This window comes from Pyrus communis, chromosome 8, assembly GCF_041283825.1.
Source record: "Pyrus communis isolate YQ-2024b chromosome 8, ASM4128382v1, whole genome shotgun sequence".
Classification (NCBI taxonomy): Eukaryota; Viridiplantae; Streptophyta; class Magnoliopsida; order Rosales; family Rosaceae; genus Pyrus; species Pyrus communis.
The window spans coordinates 23,670,288-23,689,307 of NC_142572.1; the positions used below are offsets into that span (position 1 = coordinate 23,670,288).

The window sequence follows — 19,020 nt, forward strand, 5'->3', positions numbered from 1 at the left end:
AAGATCCTGTTGTAGGTACTTGTTTGTGGCATGAAAACTTATCATTCTATAGCGCCTCATATACTCATTTAAAGAGATACTACCAATTCTTGGATTGAAAGGCAAATAAGGCCCATCATATATTTTTGCACGAGCCCTTCTTGACCTATTTAGATCGTCTTGGTCGTCATCAAACTCTCCATCAATATACCCATCTTGCTCATCCTTTACAATCATGTTGTGTAATATGATGCAAGACATCATGATGGAGTCCAAATTTTCTCGACTCCACCCTCTTGCTGGTTCGCTGATGATCTTCCACCGTGCTTGTAGAATACCGAAAGCTCTCTCAACATCTTTCTGGTATGCCTCTTGGTGTAAGGTAAACAATTTTTCGGTGTCATTCGCAGGGTTTGAAATTGCTTAGACAAGTGTCGCCCACTTTGGGTAGATGTTATCTGCCAAGTAATACCCCATATTGTACTGACGGTCGTTGATGTAGTTGTCAAGTTGAGGTGTTTTACCTTCCGTCAGGCTTTTGAAGATGGGTGAACACCCAAGAACTGTAATGTCATTTTGGGATCCAAGGACTCCAAAGAAAGCATGTCAGATCCACGTGTCATACGAGGCAACCGCTTCTAACACAACAGTTGGCTTTCTCAACTTTCCACTGAAGCCTCATTGCCATCTGGTGGGACAGGTCTTCCAATCCCAATGCATGTAGTCTAATGATCCTATCATGCTCGGAAACCCACAGTCTTCAGCTTTGCGAATGAGCCGATTCAGATCTTCATGATTTGGCTCACGGAGGTACTCCTCCTTGTAAAGCTGAACAATTGTGTTACAGAATTCAGTAAGAGTATCAAGACATGTAAACTTAGATATACCATGTGTTTCATCCAGTGAATCAGCTGAGGAGGCATAGGCCATCATTCGTAGTGCAACAACAACCTTTAGATGAGGTGAAAAACCAGGGCGCCCTACTCTATCCCGCTTCTGTCGAAAGTATAGATTGACCTGCTGGACATCATCAAGTAAATGCTTGAAGACATGACCCCTCATTTGGAAGCGACGTCTAAAATCCTCTTCTGTGTGCACCGAGTTAAGGTTGAAGTAGTTGTTCATTAGATTGGCATGCGTCATCACTTTGTTTCATGGTTTGTAAGATCGACCAGCAACAGAGCCACCCTATTGAGGTTTGTTCCTCAGTTGGCAGACACACCATGGCCGCAGCCATGGCTGCCACATATTGTGTGTTGCGCCATGCTTCATCTTCTTCATCAGGCTCCTCATCTTCTCGTCTCATCTGCGCCCATTTTTCTTCCAATTTAAAATTGGATGAAGACCCCCAGTTGGAATCCGAAAATGATCCAAAGTTGGAATTCATTGCAAACTTGAATTGAAAAAGAGTGAATTGAAATAGATTGAATTCAAAGGTGTGTGAATTATAACCCAATATCCACCCTATTTATAGCCCAAAAAAATACAAATTCAACGGCTAGTTGATGTCAGCATGATGTCAGCGTGCAATGACTAGTTGACATCATACTTACGTCACTTAGCCGTTGGTTTTGAATTTAAGTTGTAGTTTTTAAATAATAAATTATGTTTGGCCTTCGGTTGGAGATAATTTTTTGTGATAGGGCTAAAACGAACCCTTTGGCCCTCGGTTAGAGATGGTAAGAAATATGGTCATGTACTGTTCATTAAAATATTAATTTCTTGGAAGGCTAGAGGGCTAAAACGAGCCCTCTGGCCAGCCTTAGGTTGAAATTTTAGAGAAAATGGGGCATTGATTGATACTAAATTTTGATCTACTAATTACGACTTGGGTAGTGCTTTTTCACACGTCATCTTTCATTTCACATGCTTTTCTAGAAAATTAAAGGTAAATTATATTTTACATTCTCAAGTTTGAACGAAATTACAACCTCATACAACATCTTTAAAACATTTCAATTCCGTACATTTACTATCATTTAATTTCAATATCATATGTTATGTTAAAAAATCTGTTAACTTACCGTTAAGTGATGACGTGTCACATATGGATTCACATTTGTGCATATGTGGCTAAAATAATAATAATAATAATAATTAATAAAAAAACATAGTGGGCCTCACCACCCATCCATCCACACCTTGAATCATTCCCCTATGTTCGTCCCCTCCGTTTGTCCCCTCCCTTCACCACCAATACCTCAATTTCCCCCTCTATTTGTTCCCCTTCAGTTCGTCCCCTCCCTTCACCACCAAAACCACATTTGTACCCTAATTCCTTCCTCTTCCATCCGTCCCTCAGCCTTCACCCCCAAAACCACATATGCACCCTTGTCCTCTAATCCAAAACCCCAAAATCACACCTAATTCTATGCAATGCAATCTTCTTTCTCTGCGATTCAAGCTTGTAAAAACCTTAATATTCTCTCTATGCGATTTAAGATTGTAAAAACCCAAATTGTAGTAATCACTCTTCCATTCTCGTACTGAGCAACATGGGAAGCTCGGTCATCAGGCTTGAGTGCTCCGCGTTGCTCAAGGCAGTAAGATCTGGGAGTGGATTGGAGCCTTGTCGCAAAGGGGGTTTGTGGGTCGAGTCAAACTGAGCACTGATGGGTTTAAAGGGTGGTTCGGTTCGGATATGGGGAAGAGTCATTGGACTCGCAGAGCAAGAGTTGGAATAGCTAGGATAGATGGAACGTGGATGGCGTTGGTGTCGGAGGTGGGATGCAACATAAGTTGGCATGAGTGGTGGTGGTAGGTTGATGGGAAAGAGAGATGTGTTTTATATATTTATAATTTGTTTTTTAATTTAGGTGGTGGGCCAACTATGTTTATTATTAATTAATTGATTTTTATTTGTTTGTTTAGCCACATAAGCACAAATGTGAATTCATATGTGCCACATCATCACTTAACGGTTAAGTTAACAGATTTTTTAATGGAACGTATGATGTTGAAATTAAATGGTAGTAAATGTATGGAATTGAAATGTTTTTAAAATTTTGTATGAGGTTGTAATTTCGCCCAAACTTAAGGGGATAAAATGTAATTTACCCAAAATTAAATGTCAACATTTACAAAAATTTTGCACAAATAACATGTTTCATTTCACACATCCCTCTAGAAAATTAAATGTCAACTTTAATAGAAAATGTGCACAAATAAAAAATAGTGTGTTGAAGTCACAACTTTTTAAACAAAAAATCAAGTACTGTTCTTAAATTTGTCTTAATGTGAAATAATATCTCCTAGATGCCACATGAATCATGATGTAGCAGTCAATAATTGAATTCCTTCTTTAAACCATTAATAATGGTATTCAGTTATCAGTTGTCACATCATGTAATTTACATATATATATGGTATAAAAGATGAGTATCTCCTTATCTTTTTCCTTTCTTTTATTTAAACGAAAATTCTAACCATATGCCAACGAGGGTTGGTTGAGTTAGTAAGGATAGTTCTCTTTGCTAGACCTAGGTCTAGATTCGAATCTCGCTGTCGGCAATCCTTCTTGACGGGAAATCTGTAAAAACAAAAAAAGAGCTAAAACCCCCATTGTAAGTCCTCATAGAAGCTTGTGGTATGCCTTGCCCGCTAGATGGGCCCTAAGTCGTGTACATTGTAATGAATTCATAGACTATGTGCCAGTTTGCGATAATTAGATGTATAATAAAGTAGTTGAGAGTTTGATAAACAAACTGGATTTTTAGAGTATTGTGAGTGTGAAAAGAAGTGTAAAACCGTTTGGTAAATATGAATACAAAAGTAATTATATTTATATATAATGAAAAAATGGACATACTAATGGCTGGTGACGACGACAACGGTGTTGGGGCAGTGGTGGTGATGGCTATTGCAATAGTGAGAGTATGGCGTTGGTGCCAATAATAGGGTGTGGTGGTTGGGGTCTAGAGTTATCAGTGGTGCTAGAGTCAGTGGCAGTTGTTATTGTGGTAGTGGTGGAGGCAACGGCGACGATGATTGTGGTGGCAGCAGTGGGGACAACGGTAGTGGTAATGACGGTACTGATGTATCATGTAAGATTAATTGTTGTAATGGTATGAGGTGGTGGCCAATTTATTCTTTAAAAGAGAAAATGTTTATGGAAGAATAAATAATATGATTTTAAAAGATAATAAATGTGATACAGAAATTAAAAATATTCATTAAAAACTTAATTCTGTTTTTTTATAAAACCAGCTTTTAAAAACATATATGTTGGCTTTAAGAGTTGCTGTCATTGCTTTAGAAATAAATGGAATATCTAATTTTTATCAATCGCTTTTTATTGTTTAATCATAAAGTAAACCATTTTTTTATTAAATAAAATGCCAAACGGGGCCTAATACGTGTTCTCTGGCCGAAACTCCAATTGAAAAAGAAAACCCAATACTCCAATTTTATCATTTTAAAGAACAGGGACCAATATTGCTCATAACAAGGAAAATATCAAAAGTAAAAGAAACCGTACATGATTGCATACTGTCGCTTACGTTCAAGTTTTTTAGGAAAAAGAAACACTCATCTCTCAAGTTGAAATCACATCAACATATTATCCAAAATGCATATCCTTTAGAAGAGAATCACAGCCATGTCTATGAATACAACGATATGAAATGTCCACTTGTTCGAGGTTTCAAGAAAACCTGTTTTTCGGCAACATCATAGCTGAGGCAGAACCGGGAACGTGAGACTGATAGATCAGTTGGCTTGTAATTAGTAGCTCATTTCCACCAGGACACTTGCCAAGCATAGAGGTGATGGTGTAGATGACAACGACAATATGGCTGTTACACTTGCTAAGCATTGAGGTGACGGTGACGATGACGACAACAATATGGGTGTCTACTGTACACCCTTTCTACCATCCTTCTATAGCCAAAACTTCAAGTACAAAAGCGCTTGTGTTTTCTGTTAGTACTTTTATGATGCTTCTCATTTTCGGTTTCACCATATGAGTAAGAGTACCTATCCCTGCTCTTTCTATGTCTATTTTCCTTCTCTGTGTCAGAATCTTCAGATGAATTAGAATGCCGGTGTCTGCTTTTGACACTTTTAAGGGGTCTATCAGACTCAGAGCCTTTAGATGAATTATTTAACCTGTCCCTGCTCACGTCCCTTCCGCAATGCCTATCAATCTTGGAATCTTCATATGAATGAGAATGCTTCTGTCTGATCATTCTACTTCTACGATGTTTTTCATGATCCGATTCCTCAAATGAAAAAGAGTGCTTGCGTCTGCGCTGGACATCTCTATGGTGCTTCAGAGCCTCAGAATCTTCAGATGAAACAGTACACCTGACACTGCTGTTGTCCCTTCTGCTGTAATGCCTATAAATCTCGGAATTTTCAGATGAATCAGAATGCTTCTTTCTGTTCTTTATACTTTTGTGATGCTTTTCATGATTTGATTTCTCACATGAATAACAATGCTTGACTCTACGCTTTACTTTATGCCTATCAAATTCCAGAATCTCTGATGAGCTTGATTCAGAATGGCTGTGCTTCTTCTTATTTACCTTGCTCATCTTCTTCTTTGACTTCTTATCATCCTCATAAGAAGATGAAAACCCATCTTCCCCACTAACTGGTGATGACTGCTTTTTTTTGTGCTTGTTCTTCTTTGTGGACTTGAACCTGGGTTTGCTTGAGAAGTTGGTCAGCAACTCAGGGATGGCATTCCCGCTGAGAAACCCTACAAAATGTATATAGTTGCAGTTATCTCACAGGCAACACAGATAAAAGATAAAAGTTGTCATGCATATTCTGGAATCAAAAACTAAATACCTCCATATTCATCAAATATGGTGTCCTCAGCAACTATTTGTTGGTTGGGATCATCTGGTTTAAACCCTCCACGTGGAGGACTAATTCCTGGTTTTTGCTTGAGTTCCCACTTTAAAGGCTGCAAAATAAGCAAATAAAAATTATATACAAGTAACATAGGATCCCAGTTTTTAGCATGATATATGATTTGAGAATGCATCTGTCATCAGCAGTGTCAAGGATAAAATTGAAGTTGGTTATAGTTGAAATATTTGAGAGTCACTAGACGCTCCTAACTTAGGAATCAACATTAGTTGCATTTATATTCTACCTGACGGTAGTATACCAAGTTTCCAGTTCTCAAGCCATAATAAACTGCATTCTGAGCAACAGAGGTTTAATTTCAAGCAAGTTAACTATTAAAACAAATGTTTGACTCTTGCAAGTTGAACCTATTACAACTTGACTTACGAGGTGTGATGCAGACTTTTACCGTTTTGGATGGTTTAATCTAGATATTTTACTTACAAACATATCCTTTTAATCTAGATATTTTACTCATAAATTTAACCTTCCATCCATGCAGAAATCCCTATTGGAATTCCCAACTCACTTGGCCAAAGATGCTAAGGTAGGTAGTAGAAGAGTTCTCACAGAATAATCTTAGTGAGCTTATTTCTTTTTCAGAGGATCTAAACAACCTTGGACGGCAATACAATTCATGCTTCATTTTATTTGGTAGGAAATACAATATGCGCTTCTTCATTCAAACAAAATAAAATGAAACAATTAAAAGGCGATGCCCCATGCTTTGAGGCTTATGCCAGCCTAGCCATGCAAGGCGTCAGCACCTTACCTCAAAGATTCACCCATTTGAAAGAGAGAAAATAATTTTGTAAGCAAGGGATAATAGCAGCCTTCCTAGTAGGTTTCAAGATAGCCATCGAAAGACTAACCTCGCTAGGATCTGTGTGGGCAAGAATAGCAGTCAAAGGGTCGTCCCTTTTCAAACGGCTCTCTTCGTTGGGCATTATGACATCCTTCAACGGACATTCACGGTCGCCACTTTGGTGACCAAAAGTTCCACACCTTACGCACTTTACATTGCGCACTTCAACTCCAAATGGTTTTGCCCTCGTAGGAACACCAGTCTCCAGCCTTAAAAGGAATTATTATGAATATTACTATTATTATTATCATTATCCTTGTTATCATCAGGAAAACAATAGAGTAGTACCCTTACATGCACCAACTGTGAACCTCAGTCACTTTGAATAGCAAAAGACGAACAAGACAAACTCAAACATGATTTAAAGAGAGGGGCATTGACATCTTTAGCTGTGTGAAAGCAATTTCATGTGGTGTACCTCAACATCATTAAACAGTGAGGAAACAGAAATCTCAGTTCGATACCTCAGCACCATTTTAATTGTAAATTGTATCAGTCATAGATATGCTTGACTCAAAAAGTTGCATATTCTGACAAATGCGATGTAACAGCTTCTTTTATGCATTTCTAGAATAACAACCCATTGACTTTATAGTTTAAACTGTCCAGAAAGGAAGTGTGTAAAACAATGAAAATGTCTGCTGCACTGAAGAAACAATCTATGAATCTCGTTATCAAGTTATAAAACATGTTATTATCTTAATGCACGTCAATTAAGAAACTATAAAGTAAGATAAAAACATTGCATCTTACTGAAAAGGCAGCAACAGGCACACCTTGGAGCATTTTTCAAAACTTCAAATTCTTGTTCTGTTGGTAAAGGACGGCCAAACACATCTTTAGGCCTTGATTTCTTGGCATGTTCAGCAGTGGGAGGCAAAGACTCGGGTGGGCGTTGGCTAACGAGAGAATAGACAATTAGGCCTAACAAAGATGAATTGAAAGAAAATACATATTGCAATCAAATAGGAAGGCAGAATATAATGCAAATGGTACCTTGAAGTGGAAGTAGCAGTAGCATCTGTTAGAGCTTGTGTTTGTGGGTGCTCTCTTGCACTCTCATCAGCAATCTCTGCAGCTTTTGCACTTTCGGCATTGTAACCAGGCGGTCGAACATACATAAAGCTAACAGCTTTCATAGTCTCAATCTACACCAATGCAATACATCCATCAACTTAAAAAATGTTGCTTTTGCCTTGCATTGGGAAGGTATGAATTTTATTCGGTTGTTAAATTAAAAGAGAAAACACAAAGATAAGAGAAGGGAAGAAAAGAGAACCTTTTCCTTGTCTTTCTTGGAGACGAGAGCAGCCTGCCGAAAGAATTCCTGCTCTTGTGCATACTGCACCAATGAATGACAGAATTGGTAATTGGTATTAGATAAGAGAGAGAGAATTGAATTTAGTCAACAAACAATCAAAAGTAAATAAAGAAATAAAAAAGGTTGGAACTTGGTAGTGCAATCCGTGCCTCGCGGGAGACCTCCTCGGTACGACGCTGACGCTGGGCCTGGATCTGCTCTGCGATCCACTTACGGCGCTGATTGGGGTAAGAGAGAGGGTGCCATGGCTTCTGATTCAGGTACGAGTGGCTCCACGCCGTGCCTGACTTATTCTTGTAATCAACCTCCCCACCTCCTCCTCCTCCTCCTCCTTTGTCCGCAAATCTCTTACTCAGCCTTATCCCTCCTTCCTCTTCACCTTCCATCCCTCCTTCCTCTTGTCAGTTCTAACTCTCTGTATTTCTTCCCCTAATAGAATTAGAATCTGGGTATTCTTCCTTTAGATTGTTGATGCTTTTGGTACACGATCTCGATGCCCGATCCCCAATCGCTATCGGTCGATTGAAACTCAAATAATTTCGGCATTCTATAGGCTAGGCCCATTCTCTGCGCCCTAAAATACGGATTTAGCTTATTGGGCTTTAGTGCTTCTTGATCAATAGATTTATGACTCGTTTGGAAGTGATTTTAAAATGATTAGAAATGGTTTTGGTGAAATTGATTTTGTGTTCCAAAAGCATTTAGTGCTTTTTGGAAGAAGCACCAAATACGTGCTTCTTCTAGGAAGCACTTAAGTGCTTTCTAGGATTCACTTGGATTTTTACTAAGAATTAGTTTCAAAAACATTTTCACCAAAAGCGGTTTCAGTCATTTTAAAAGCACATTCAAACGAGCCCTTATACGGTTACTTGCTCATGTGATAATCAATACCGTTTATTTTATCAATTTCTCTTCAAATAGAAAAATTGTTATTGCCACCCAAACAATATAATTGTGCGCTCTAAATTTTTTATAATTAAAAAAACTTAATTTTTTAAAGTGCCAATAATCCTTTTAAATATTATATTTACAAAAAGATAATGCGAGGGAGATTAAATTTTGTAAACTAAATTATATGGAAGTTGATGATTGAATTATTACTTAAGTGTTGATTAACATGCTTATTTCTTATTAGTGACACATCATTTAGTCTGCAAATTTAGCCTACCTATCATTAACTTTACAAAATATAAATCAAATTGGAGACTATTTAGTCATTCGTGCCTCGTTTGGCATCTTGTATAAGACATCGGATAGGAGTATTTAATATGAATCGAGCGTTTGTAGTCTTATGTATTAAATAGTTGTCAGATTAACAAATATGGTCCAAGTTGATTAATCCGCTCTACACCCATGCCTAAAGTGGGGGATACGCGACAGACTAATTATATATATATATATATATATATATATATATATATATATATATATATATATATATATCTTATTATTTTTTACATAAATATTAAATAAAGTTGTTTGAATGGTTTTGGTTAAGATTTAAAGTTTTGAAACCCTTTTTATTAGTTATATATATAATCCGCTTGTATACATCTTGAGTATAAGTAGTCATCTTATCTTATAATTAGGACTGTACTATCCACATACCATTTTTACCTCTTACATACCCCTTGTTAATTTATATCATTTGATATTCTTCAATTAATTCAATATGACTGCTGGAAATTGAGAGGGGTGTGTCATTTGGGAGGTAAATAGGGGGAGCATTTTTTGCTCACCAACATAACTATGGTGTATGCTCACCATACACCTAATTATTTGTCTTGTGTCATTTCAACTAACTTTAGTTAACTTTCATATTAAATGTTACTTTTTTTTAATTTTATAAAAAATTAACCAAAGTTAAGTGAATGGACACGTGATAGATGATTAGGTATATAGTGAGCATACATCAAAGTTTATGATGGTGAACAAAAATACTCATGTAGATAGGGTGTGTGGATAGCCCAACCCTATAATTATTAGCATAATACTTAGGTCTCACAGTGAGTACCTTGTGTTTTTTGACCCAATGATAATTTAACATATGTTTTTATTATTTTTTAAAAGTAAAAATGTGTAATGCTAGGAAGATTAATTTTTAAATCAATGATGTGGATGCTAATGATTGGATTATTACTTTGTTTAATATGCTTATTTTCTATTGGTGGCACATAATTTGATTTGCAAATTTGGTTTAAAAATTTGACATCCATAACATTATCTTTATTACACTAATTAACGAAGGAGGATATTGTTCAGATTTGATTGACAATAATATTATACTACAAGGACGACCATTCTTTGAATGATCCGGCAGTTGGGTGTGCTTCCACCTAGAAATTGAAGAGCATATGTTCTCTTTCTCTTTATTATAACTGATTGAGCATAATCAATGTCTTATTTTGAAATTAGAATGATCTTCTACAAGTCAGTAACTAATATCGATCAAGCCGATTAAATTAAGCTGGCTACAGCATATAGGATTTTAATTAATTCCAACTCAAATTTCCACCACATAATTTGATGATTTTCAGCTACGTTCCTCCTCGATGCACGATCGATCAGTTGAAGAAGGAGAAAAATCTTCGGATGATTGATCGATGAAGTTAATGATTAATTATCTCCTCAAGCGCACTCGATGGAGTGCAAGATAAGCAAGAAGGCGGTAACCCAGTAACATTAAGGCGAGAATGGAGACATCGAGCCACAAGTGTTCGAGACCGCCCATGGATTTGATGGCGGGCAAATCTCCGACTCGGCACAAGACACCCTTGGAGCACTCATAAAAGTCGTCCTCATCGTATTGGACCCCAAGAAGAAGCTTGTAACAGTAGTAGCTATAACTCAAGTACTTGAGCCACACGATGAAGGGGGGAATCTGTTGAATGTAGTAACCCCCGGCGATGAGGAAGACAAGTGTTGTAACCGAGGCCAAAGTGGTGGCTTGCTTTATGTCCATCAGAATGGCACCAATGGCTAACCCTAGGCTTTGGGAGACCAGCACGTTGTACAGAACCACGAGCAGGGACAGGATGAATGTAAAGGGGTCCGGTTTAAGCCCTCCCATCCAATAGATTATCAACACAAATGCCGTTGGCAGTGCCAGCTCCAGCGGCAGGTCTCCAACTGTTCTTGCAAGGAAGTACGATGAAAGCCGGTACATTCCCGATGATCGTTCTTTTATCAGCATCCTTCTCTCCTGGGGAAATGTGAACACTGCATTGTACAGTGGGTAGAACCCCCAGAACACTGAGAAGAAGAAGAGCAAAGCGATCTGCAACCAACCAACCATATACACACTAAAAAATTATTAATACGTGGCCACACTAAACCCTATATGGAGTTATGCATTATAAATTAAAGAAAGGAATTGTAGCTTACACGGTCTTCAATGTGAGAAGTGGGTGTGCGCCACCAGAGGAGTCCACCAAGCGTGGCCACACTTATTACTTGGAAAATCCTTAGCCTGTTGAAGGCTTCGTACCTTCGCTCCCTTAACCCCCTCTGAAGCAGCACCTTGAACTGGTGCCACCAGCTTGTACACCAATATTGCTCTGCAGGTATCGCATGATCAGCTAATGCACTACAAAAGCCACTATTATTAATTGAAAATAAAAATTAAACGAACCAGGGGCTAGGAAAATGAGAGCGAGAGAGGATATGCTTAAGGAATTACTTGCAGAAGCAGCTTCTTTCATGTAATTGTTGTAGTTGTTGACCTCCAAACCAGCACAGAGCTCATCTTTCAACTTTGCATAAATGTTCTTATCGTAGGCAGAAATGAGAGCTTTTCTCACCATCTGTTGCTCCTGTTCCGTGTTCGTATTCTCGCGCTGCTCACATGCATGTTTGGAATCAGGGGCGATTCCTGGACGTAACGTACGTAATTAGTTTGAATAAACAATCCGATGGAGATGGTGGATCGATTGACCATTTTAACATACGCATATATACGCATGCATGCATATAATAATTAGTTCATACATGCATACATACCGTTAGCAAGATCCAGCAAAAGATCAGCAGGATTAACACTAGGCAAGGACGTGGAGAAACCGATGGAGGAAAAATAATCTAGGGCCGCAGAAGCAGGGCCATAATAAATGGGTGAGCCCTCGGAAAGCAGGACGAGCTTATCAAACATGTGGTAGATGCGGCTGGAGGGCTGGTGGATGGTGGTGACAAGGGTTCGGCCCCCACTAGCAAGCCTTTTGAGTGTGGTCAGGATCCGCTGAGCTGTAGTGGAGTCCAACCCTGAGGTGGGCTCATCCAGCAAAAGTAAGCTCGGGTTAATCAGCATCTCTTGACCTATACTCACCCTCTTCTTCTCACCCCCTGATATCCCTCTAAACAGTGGGCCCCCTATCATGCTGCTCCGGCACCGAGTCAAGCCCAGCTCGCTGATAACGTGCTCCACGTGCTGCACTTTCTCGTCCCGGCTTAGGCTGTTGGGCAGCCTCAGCATAGCCGTGAACACAAGAGTCTCAGTCACGGTGAGATGCGGGTACAGAACGTCGTCTTGGGCAACGAATCCCGTTCGTCGTTTGATGGCGCCGCAGAATGACTGGCCGTTGTAGCTGATATTGCCTGACATGAACTTGCTGTTATTCTGATGATTGAGGCGCCCTCCCAGGGCAGTAAGGAGGGTCGTCTTCCCACTTCCAGATGGCCCTAACATGGCTAGTATCTCTCCCGGACATACCATACCTGTTATCCCACTCAGTATACTTTTTTCTCTAGATCTGCTGCTATCCCTACTCCCTTTCTGGTCCACTTTCACTTTGTAAAACACCTCCTCAAACTGCAATTTAGTTACTAATAAATTAATTACTTAATTTTAGCAGGATTGTCACTTTTACATACGTCGATGAGAGAGAGAGAGAGAGAGAGAGAGAGAGAGAGAGAGAGAGAGAGAGATGATGATGAGAGACCTTTAAAGTTATAGGGTACAACGTCAGTTGTAGGAAAGCTTGCGAATTAACTTGGGTGGCGGGCGCTGCCTTGTTCTGGGTTCCAGCAGGCATCTCCGGCGAACCTTCAACAGCAGTAGCACAAGTACTGTCGCTGCCGCCATATTCTGCTGGTTTTGGCACTATGCTGCTGAGAGACATTGCAAAGTTGAATGTTTGTATTTTATCCTTTTTTCGATAATTTTGTTGCGTGCGATGGTTGGGGAAGGGCACAAGTACGTAGGCGTACTTGAGTTGGCTTGATTTAAGTTGGTGTCCCAAAGCGAACGAGCCTGGGAGCACATAAATATATAGCTTTTCGATATGCATATATATATATACACACACAGAGTCACACACGAAGGATGGAAGATGTCCTCTTGTGTGCTCGCATCCATGGTCATGTAGACCTCCATTCCATGTGGCGATGGTGGGAATCGCACCTTTTCTATTAATTTATTCGAACACTAACTATTAGCCATTAATCTTAGTACTAATCTCATCCTATATATAGCTAAGCTAGTCCCCTTTATTGGCATCTTTTCTGTCTATTCTTGATTAGTATTATGGTCATCGTGGATGTACGTAGAAATCAAATATATATGTAAGTTTATTTGAAAAGCAAGCAGTTTGTAACTCAAATAGTTAAAATTATCGATTACATCTGCATCTTAAGAATTTTCTATATTTGGAAACAATAATACGCTAATGAGGGGTGCTGAAAAACTTTTTTCTGAGTGGCAAAATTTTGTTTAGGAATGCTTTACATTTTCCCCTTGGGGATGAGTTTATTCCCTTAATTACTTGCAAATAACGTATTTTCACTGTAAAAATTTCTTAATTGGAATCTTTCAATCTCTTAATCTTCATTTGAAGATCAACCCCACAAAAAATTATTTAAATCAGTGAATCATTTAGGCATCCAAATGTATCATGTAAATCAGCTGTTCATCATGATTATGTTACTTGGTATCTTCTCCATTGATTTATTCAATACATTTAGATGACTAAACAATCACCCATTCAAATAATTTTTATATAGATGATCTTCAAATGAAGATTAAGAGATTGAGTGGTTCCGATTATAAAATTTCTACGTTGAAAATACGTTATTTGCAAGTGGATGAACAACCTCATACTCGAAGAGGGGAATGCAATTATTATTATTATCAATAAGGCCCCGTTTGTCACGTCATTAAAGTTGTTTAGACTAATTAGGTACTGGGTTTAACTAGCTTGTCACAAGTTGAACTTAGTCTATCCTTTTATTCAAACAACTAATTTGGGTACAGTATGGTGATCTTGTTTAACAAAATCAGTATGGCCGTGCGGTCATGTTAGATTTTGTTAAACAAGTTCATTGGGGGATAATGCCAAAGAAATGATCCGGGGTTTGGGACTATCACCTCGTTCATGCATAGTAGCTAAAGCACATTCCTCTTCATTCCGGCATCCTTTTTTTTAGGCTTATCAACATGTCAAGACGGTTCATTTTAATTTTTCTTTTTGTGTTTTTGGAAAATCATTAGCCTCTATTTGTCAGCGTATAAAGCATAAGAAATTCATGCCTCTATTTGTAGAATTTACTTTTTCTCAACAGCAAGAATAAGTTGAAAAGAAAAAGCTGGGAGGGAAAAGAAGAGTTGTGGGATTACGAGAGAAAGCTATGGTGAATTGAATTGCCCTAAAAGAATTTCTAAGTAAACTAAAGAGACACAGTAATGCCGCTTTTCCTTGTAAATAATTAATCAATATATTCCTATATTCCCTTCCCCATTTTTTTTTAAATAAATAGTAATTGATTTGGGTCTGTAGTTTTCAACATTCGTATCTCTGAAATTCGCTATGACTGATGTATTTTATGGTTGCATGGTATCTTATATCAATAATATTCATTTTAAAAGGTGGGAAAAGTTTTCAAGTTAGATGCTAAACAAAGTCCTCTCTCCCTCTCATACACACAAAACAAATTTTCACGCAAGAAAGAATTAGGCTTGATAATATCACCGGTTATTAAATAATCATTCCCGTGTTTAAACAGTATACCGTTAGCTTAATAAATATTATAATATGATGTTTTAAGTTACAAGAGATAATTTATCTCCTCTCGCACGCACATACGTACGCACTTTTGTTTTGCTTTTTAAACTTCGCTTAATGTTAGGAAGATTAAATTTGTATATAAAATTACAAATTAAATGATGTATCATCAATAAGAATGATTACGCTTAATAACGTTTAAGTAATAATTCAATTATCAACTTTCATGTCATTTAGTCTACAAATTTAATCTCTCCAATATAATCAACTGAATAAGAGAGATCAATCAAAGAATGATTAAAGGAAGAAGCCATCAATCAGATTCCAAGTTGTGTCCATAAAAATAAAATAATGAAGTTTCTTTTGAGAGAGCACTACTGATCAGATTAGTCTGAGAGATAAGAGTAAATGGGATCCGGTTGCGTGGTGGAGCCTAGCCTGCCCTTTCTCATTTCAGAGATTTGCAAAAGTATTGGCTATTTGACGCTGGGTGGCGCGAGCATCATATTTTAGAGCATTGTCTTTCTCTCCCAACCTGTGCATGAGTATGAATATAAATTTCATATATTTGTCCATGACAATGACATCGAGTTTTTCTTCCACTCGAGTATGCCCTTGCGTTTTGATATATATACATATATATATACCTTCCCTATATATTCCATATTTAAAAATAAAAAAAAATTGTATGGCACAGAATATACGACAATGCCCCCGTGTTATGAAATTGTATATAAATTTTTCTCTTTTATCTTTTGGACTTGTAGTTTAGTTATCCAAAAACAACGCAAGTTTTAGAAATTAAAAAAATGTACTTTTCACTTTTCATTTTTTTTTTAAAAATCAAAACGGTTACTAATAAACAATTTTCTTATTTTTAATAAAAATGATGCAAATAAACCCAAACAAAATGATTATTAACAACTCACGTCTCCCTTGCTAGTATTGTATACTTATACCTATATAGGATTGTTTTATTAGCATCCCACATATTGTTCCACACACTCACACACTAAAAATACCTCGCACCTACTTTTTAACTTTTAAAATCTCTTAATACACTCTACTTACTTACTAAATCACCCTCACACCACACACACATTCCACACCAAAATCAATTCCAACAGAGACCACGTAAATTTTTAGCAAAGGCATACCGAATTCTACCTGTCGAAAAATATGAACAAATTCAGTCATTTTACCTTTTTAAATTCAGTAGATACTTGTCGAAAAATATGAACAAATTGGATAAAATGACCATCATGTGATAATTTCTAAACCAAAAGCGACATGATGGTCATTTTATTCTTTTTAAAGGAGGGTAATATGATCATGATCCTTTTTACTTAAGTGAGTTTATATTAATTTTCATAAATAAAATGAAATAGTGCCACTTATTACGGTTTGGTGGTATTCTTCTTCACGTGTAAATGAGAGGTTTTAGGTTTGATTCTCGCCAAAGGCGAATTTGAATCACATTATTGCTAGCCCATTGTGAGGGAGTTACTAATATATAGATAATATCGTGTGTTAAAAAAATTAGTGTAGATAATATCGTGTGTTAAAAAAATTAGTAACTTCCACTGCAATAACTTTATCAACCACATGAATAGCATGTGAGGGAGTTACTAATATAACATGAAGAGCTCCATTTTGCCAAAGTATTTGCGATGCTCTAGCCTCTAGCTAGTAATGAAATAATAGAACTAATTGTTTTGGAAGAAAAAATATATATAGAGACATGATCGGTGCAAGGGACGGACGCAAGTTTAGTTGACAAGTTGTGGGAGAGATAAAAGTTTTAGGTAACTGTATTCGTTGCTTATGAATTAATTATGACATTGCCTTAAACTTGTAAACTATTATTGACTTTACATAAAGCATGCAATTAATTGAAATTTTATATCTTGTGGATGACAGAAAGGATTCTTTTCGTTTTCGATAATATATATACTTACACAGTTTCACTTTTAACAACTTTCTTTTGCACGTATCTTTATCTCAATATTTCTGATCCAAATATCACAATAAGAAAAGTAAAAGAGAAAGATGTGCATGCAAGTGTCCAAAATGATAATCTACACTACTACTCTCCCCTTCTCAAGTTCTCATAAATTATTAGACTGGGTTTTGTTTTGGAACAATATTGTTCGTCAGGTGTGCTCGGGCAATGAAGTTCGGAAATCCACACGTGTCATGCAACCCAGTTTATTATGATAATGGAGTGGGGATTCATTTTTATAATAGTCTTAATTTGTTTGTTTTTGGGTGGGAAAGTGGAAAGTGGAAGTGGAAAGCTTTAAGCTTGTATAATGCTTACACATGCGAATGTGTCAATGTGATCCTACCTAGCAGCTATGACATACATAATGCAAATCATTTGGTGGAGGACTCGTGGGGGTGCCCCCGCCAGATTAATATATGCTCAGTGCTCCTTCTTCCTTTATTTTTAAGAATCATTCTAGTTCTACCCATTATCCCATAGTACAAATGAAAACTTTGGCTGAAAATATAAATATTTTATTCACCTATATATATATATATATATATTTTTTTTTTTCACAATGTAAAATTATCCCTAGTGATGAATTATTTTAGTGCTTAAAGACGTTTCACTGCTTTTAAAGTTTAAACTATTCTCCTCTCTTTAATATAAATTGAAGTGGTAAATGTAGTTTGTAATTAAAAAAAAAATATATATATATATATATATATATAAACTTTACGTGGATTGTCGATAATTTTAAAATCGCCACTTGTTAACCAACCGTGAAGAATCAAAAGGATTTGCCCTAAGAGCAGCACTGGACATAAAATAAACGCAGAAAATGGTGGTTGGATATTGGCACATATACAAGTATTTTGCAGTGCGCGTCCATATATACTTTGTTTAACACACGCGTAGAGAAAGTGTTAGCTTGTATCCCATCGTACATGTATATACATAGATATCACATACATGTATGTATGATGGGATGCGTGTCGTGGGAATCAGCTCAGTGGTGTGGAAGACTTTGATGGACATGACCGGCCAACTGATTGCGGCCTTGGTAACCCACATATTTTATGTTATCTTTAATTACATTATTATGTACATATGTATGCATCATTATTATATTGTCCAGTAGCTTATGGGGGTGATTATCATATGATCGATGTAATTATTAAGTAGGTAATTCTTGTGAATTGTGATGATTATTTTTGTTTGTTTTGTTTTGTATTGTTATTTGGGTGATATTCTTAATTGTGATGATTATCTTATCATTATATGCTTCGCGTGCTACATATAGAGAGTTACTATACAATACAAAAATAATGTGTTGCTTTAATTAGGATTCGTCCAGTAACGCTTTGCAAACATATTTTGAAGTGACTTTTTTTGTACCACGAAAATGATAAATAGAATTTTGTAATTTTATGATTTGAAAATGTGTCCAGTAGAAGTGGTGGTGGTTGCAACGAGAGTGCTGTTAGTAGCAATAGTGGCTGGATGATGGTAGTAATGGTGAGAATGCAAGACAATCGATAATATGATGATAGTGATGCTGTTAATGGTGGTGGCGACAGAGGTGCATGTGATGGTGTTTATGGTGAGACTATGTCGGTAATAGTAGCCATGGTTGCATGGATAACGGCAGTGGAAGATGTGGTGGCTGTGGCGATGGTGGGAGGTGGTGGTGGTGGACTTGAGAGTGAGAATGTGAGATGGTGGAGGTTGTACGAGTGATGGCATTGAGAATGTTGTGGTGGTGATGAAAAAAGTGATGGTGGTAGCATACCTGATTTTATTTTTTCTTAAGATTTTTGACTATTTACAATTTATCATTTATGCCATATTTAAAAATTTATTCTTGAAAAACTAAGAAAACATCAATGTGATGTTCTACATAGCTTATACTAAATATTGTTTTATGCGTTTTCCATTTTATGAGTTATCTTTATAAAATAATTTGTTAAACAAAATTTTCACCGTTTTCATATATCATGTAGAATGAAAAATTATTTTG

At 37.0% G+C, this 19,020-nt stretch overlaps 3 protein-coding genes across 4 annotated transcripts; all 3 read right to left on the bottom strand.

Moving 5' to 3' along the window:
• Window positions 1–657: 657 nt before the first annotated feature.
• LOC137718004 (uncharacterized) lies at window positions 658–1,122 on the bottom strand. The gene has a single exon (XM_068457529.1). It carries the CDS (start codon window positions 1,120–1,122, stop codon window positions 658–660), a length of 465 nt encoding a protein of 154 aa, XP_068313630.1.
• A 3,235-nt stretch (window positions 1,123–4,357) lies between these two features.
• On the bottom strand, window positions 4,358–8,572 carry LOC137717631 (zinc knuckle (CCHC-type) family protein). Its single transcript, XM_068457052.2, has 7 exons — window positions 8,171–8,572; window positions 7,980–8,042; window positions 7,697–7,848; window positions 7,477–7,599; window positions 6,708–6,909; window positions 5,773–5,890; window positions 4,358–5,680 (listed from the first exon to the last, which is right to left on the bottom strand). The coding sequence occupies exons 1-7, from the start codon at window positions 8,405–8,407 to the stop codon at window positions 4,872–4,874; spliced, it is 1,704 nt and encodes a 567-aa protein (XP_068313153.1). The 5' UTR covers window positions 8,408–8,572; the 3' UTR covers window positions 4,358–4,871.
• A 1,831-nt stretch (window positions 8,573–10,403) lies between these two features.
• On the bottom strand, window positions 10,404–13,456 carry ABCG14 (ATP-binding cassette 14). 2 transcript variants are annotated; one of them, XM_068457919.2, is made up of 5 exons: window positions 12,956–13,456; window positions 12,021–12,825; window positions 11,701–11,892; window positions 11,406–11,578; window positions 10,404–11,298 (listed from the first exon to the last, which is right to left on the bottom strand). In XM_068457919.2, exons 1-5 carry the CDS (start codon window positions 13,301–13,303, stop codon window positions 10,642–10,644), a joined length of 2,175 nt encoding a protein of 724 aa, XP_068314020.2. In that variant the 5' UTR covers window positions 13,304–13,456; the 3' UTR covers window positions 10,404–10,641. The 2 variants fall into 2 exon arrangements, with proteins under 2 accessions (XP_068314020.2, XP_068314019.2); XM_068457918.2 differs by having other exon boundaries at window positions 11,653–11,892; window positions 12,956–13,344.
• Between the last annotated feature and the right edge of the window lie 5,564 nt (window positions 13,457–19,020).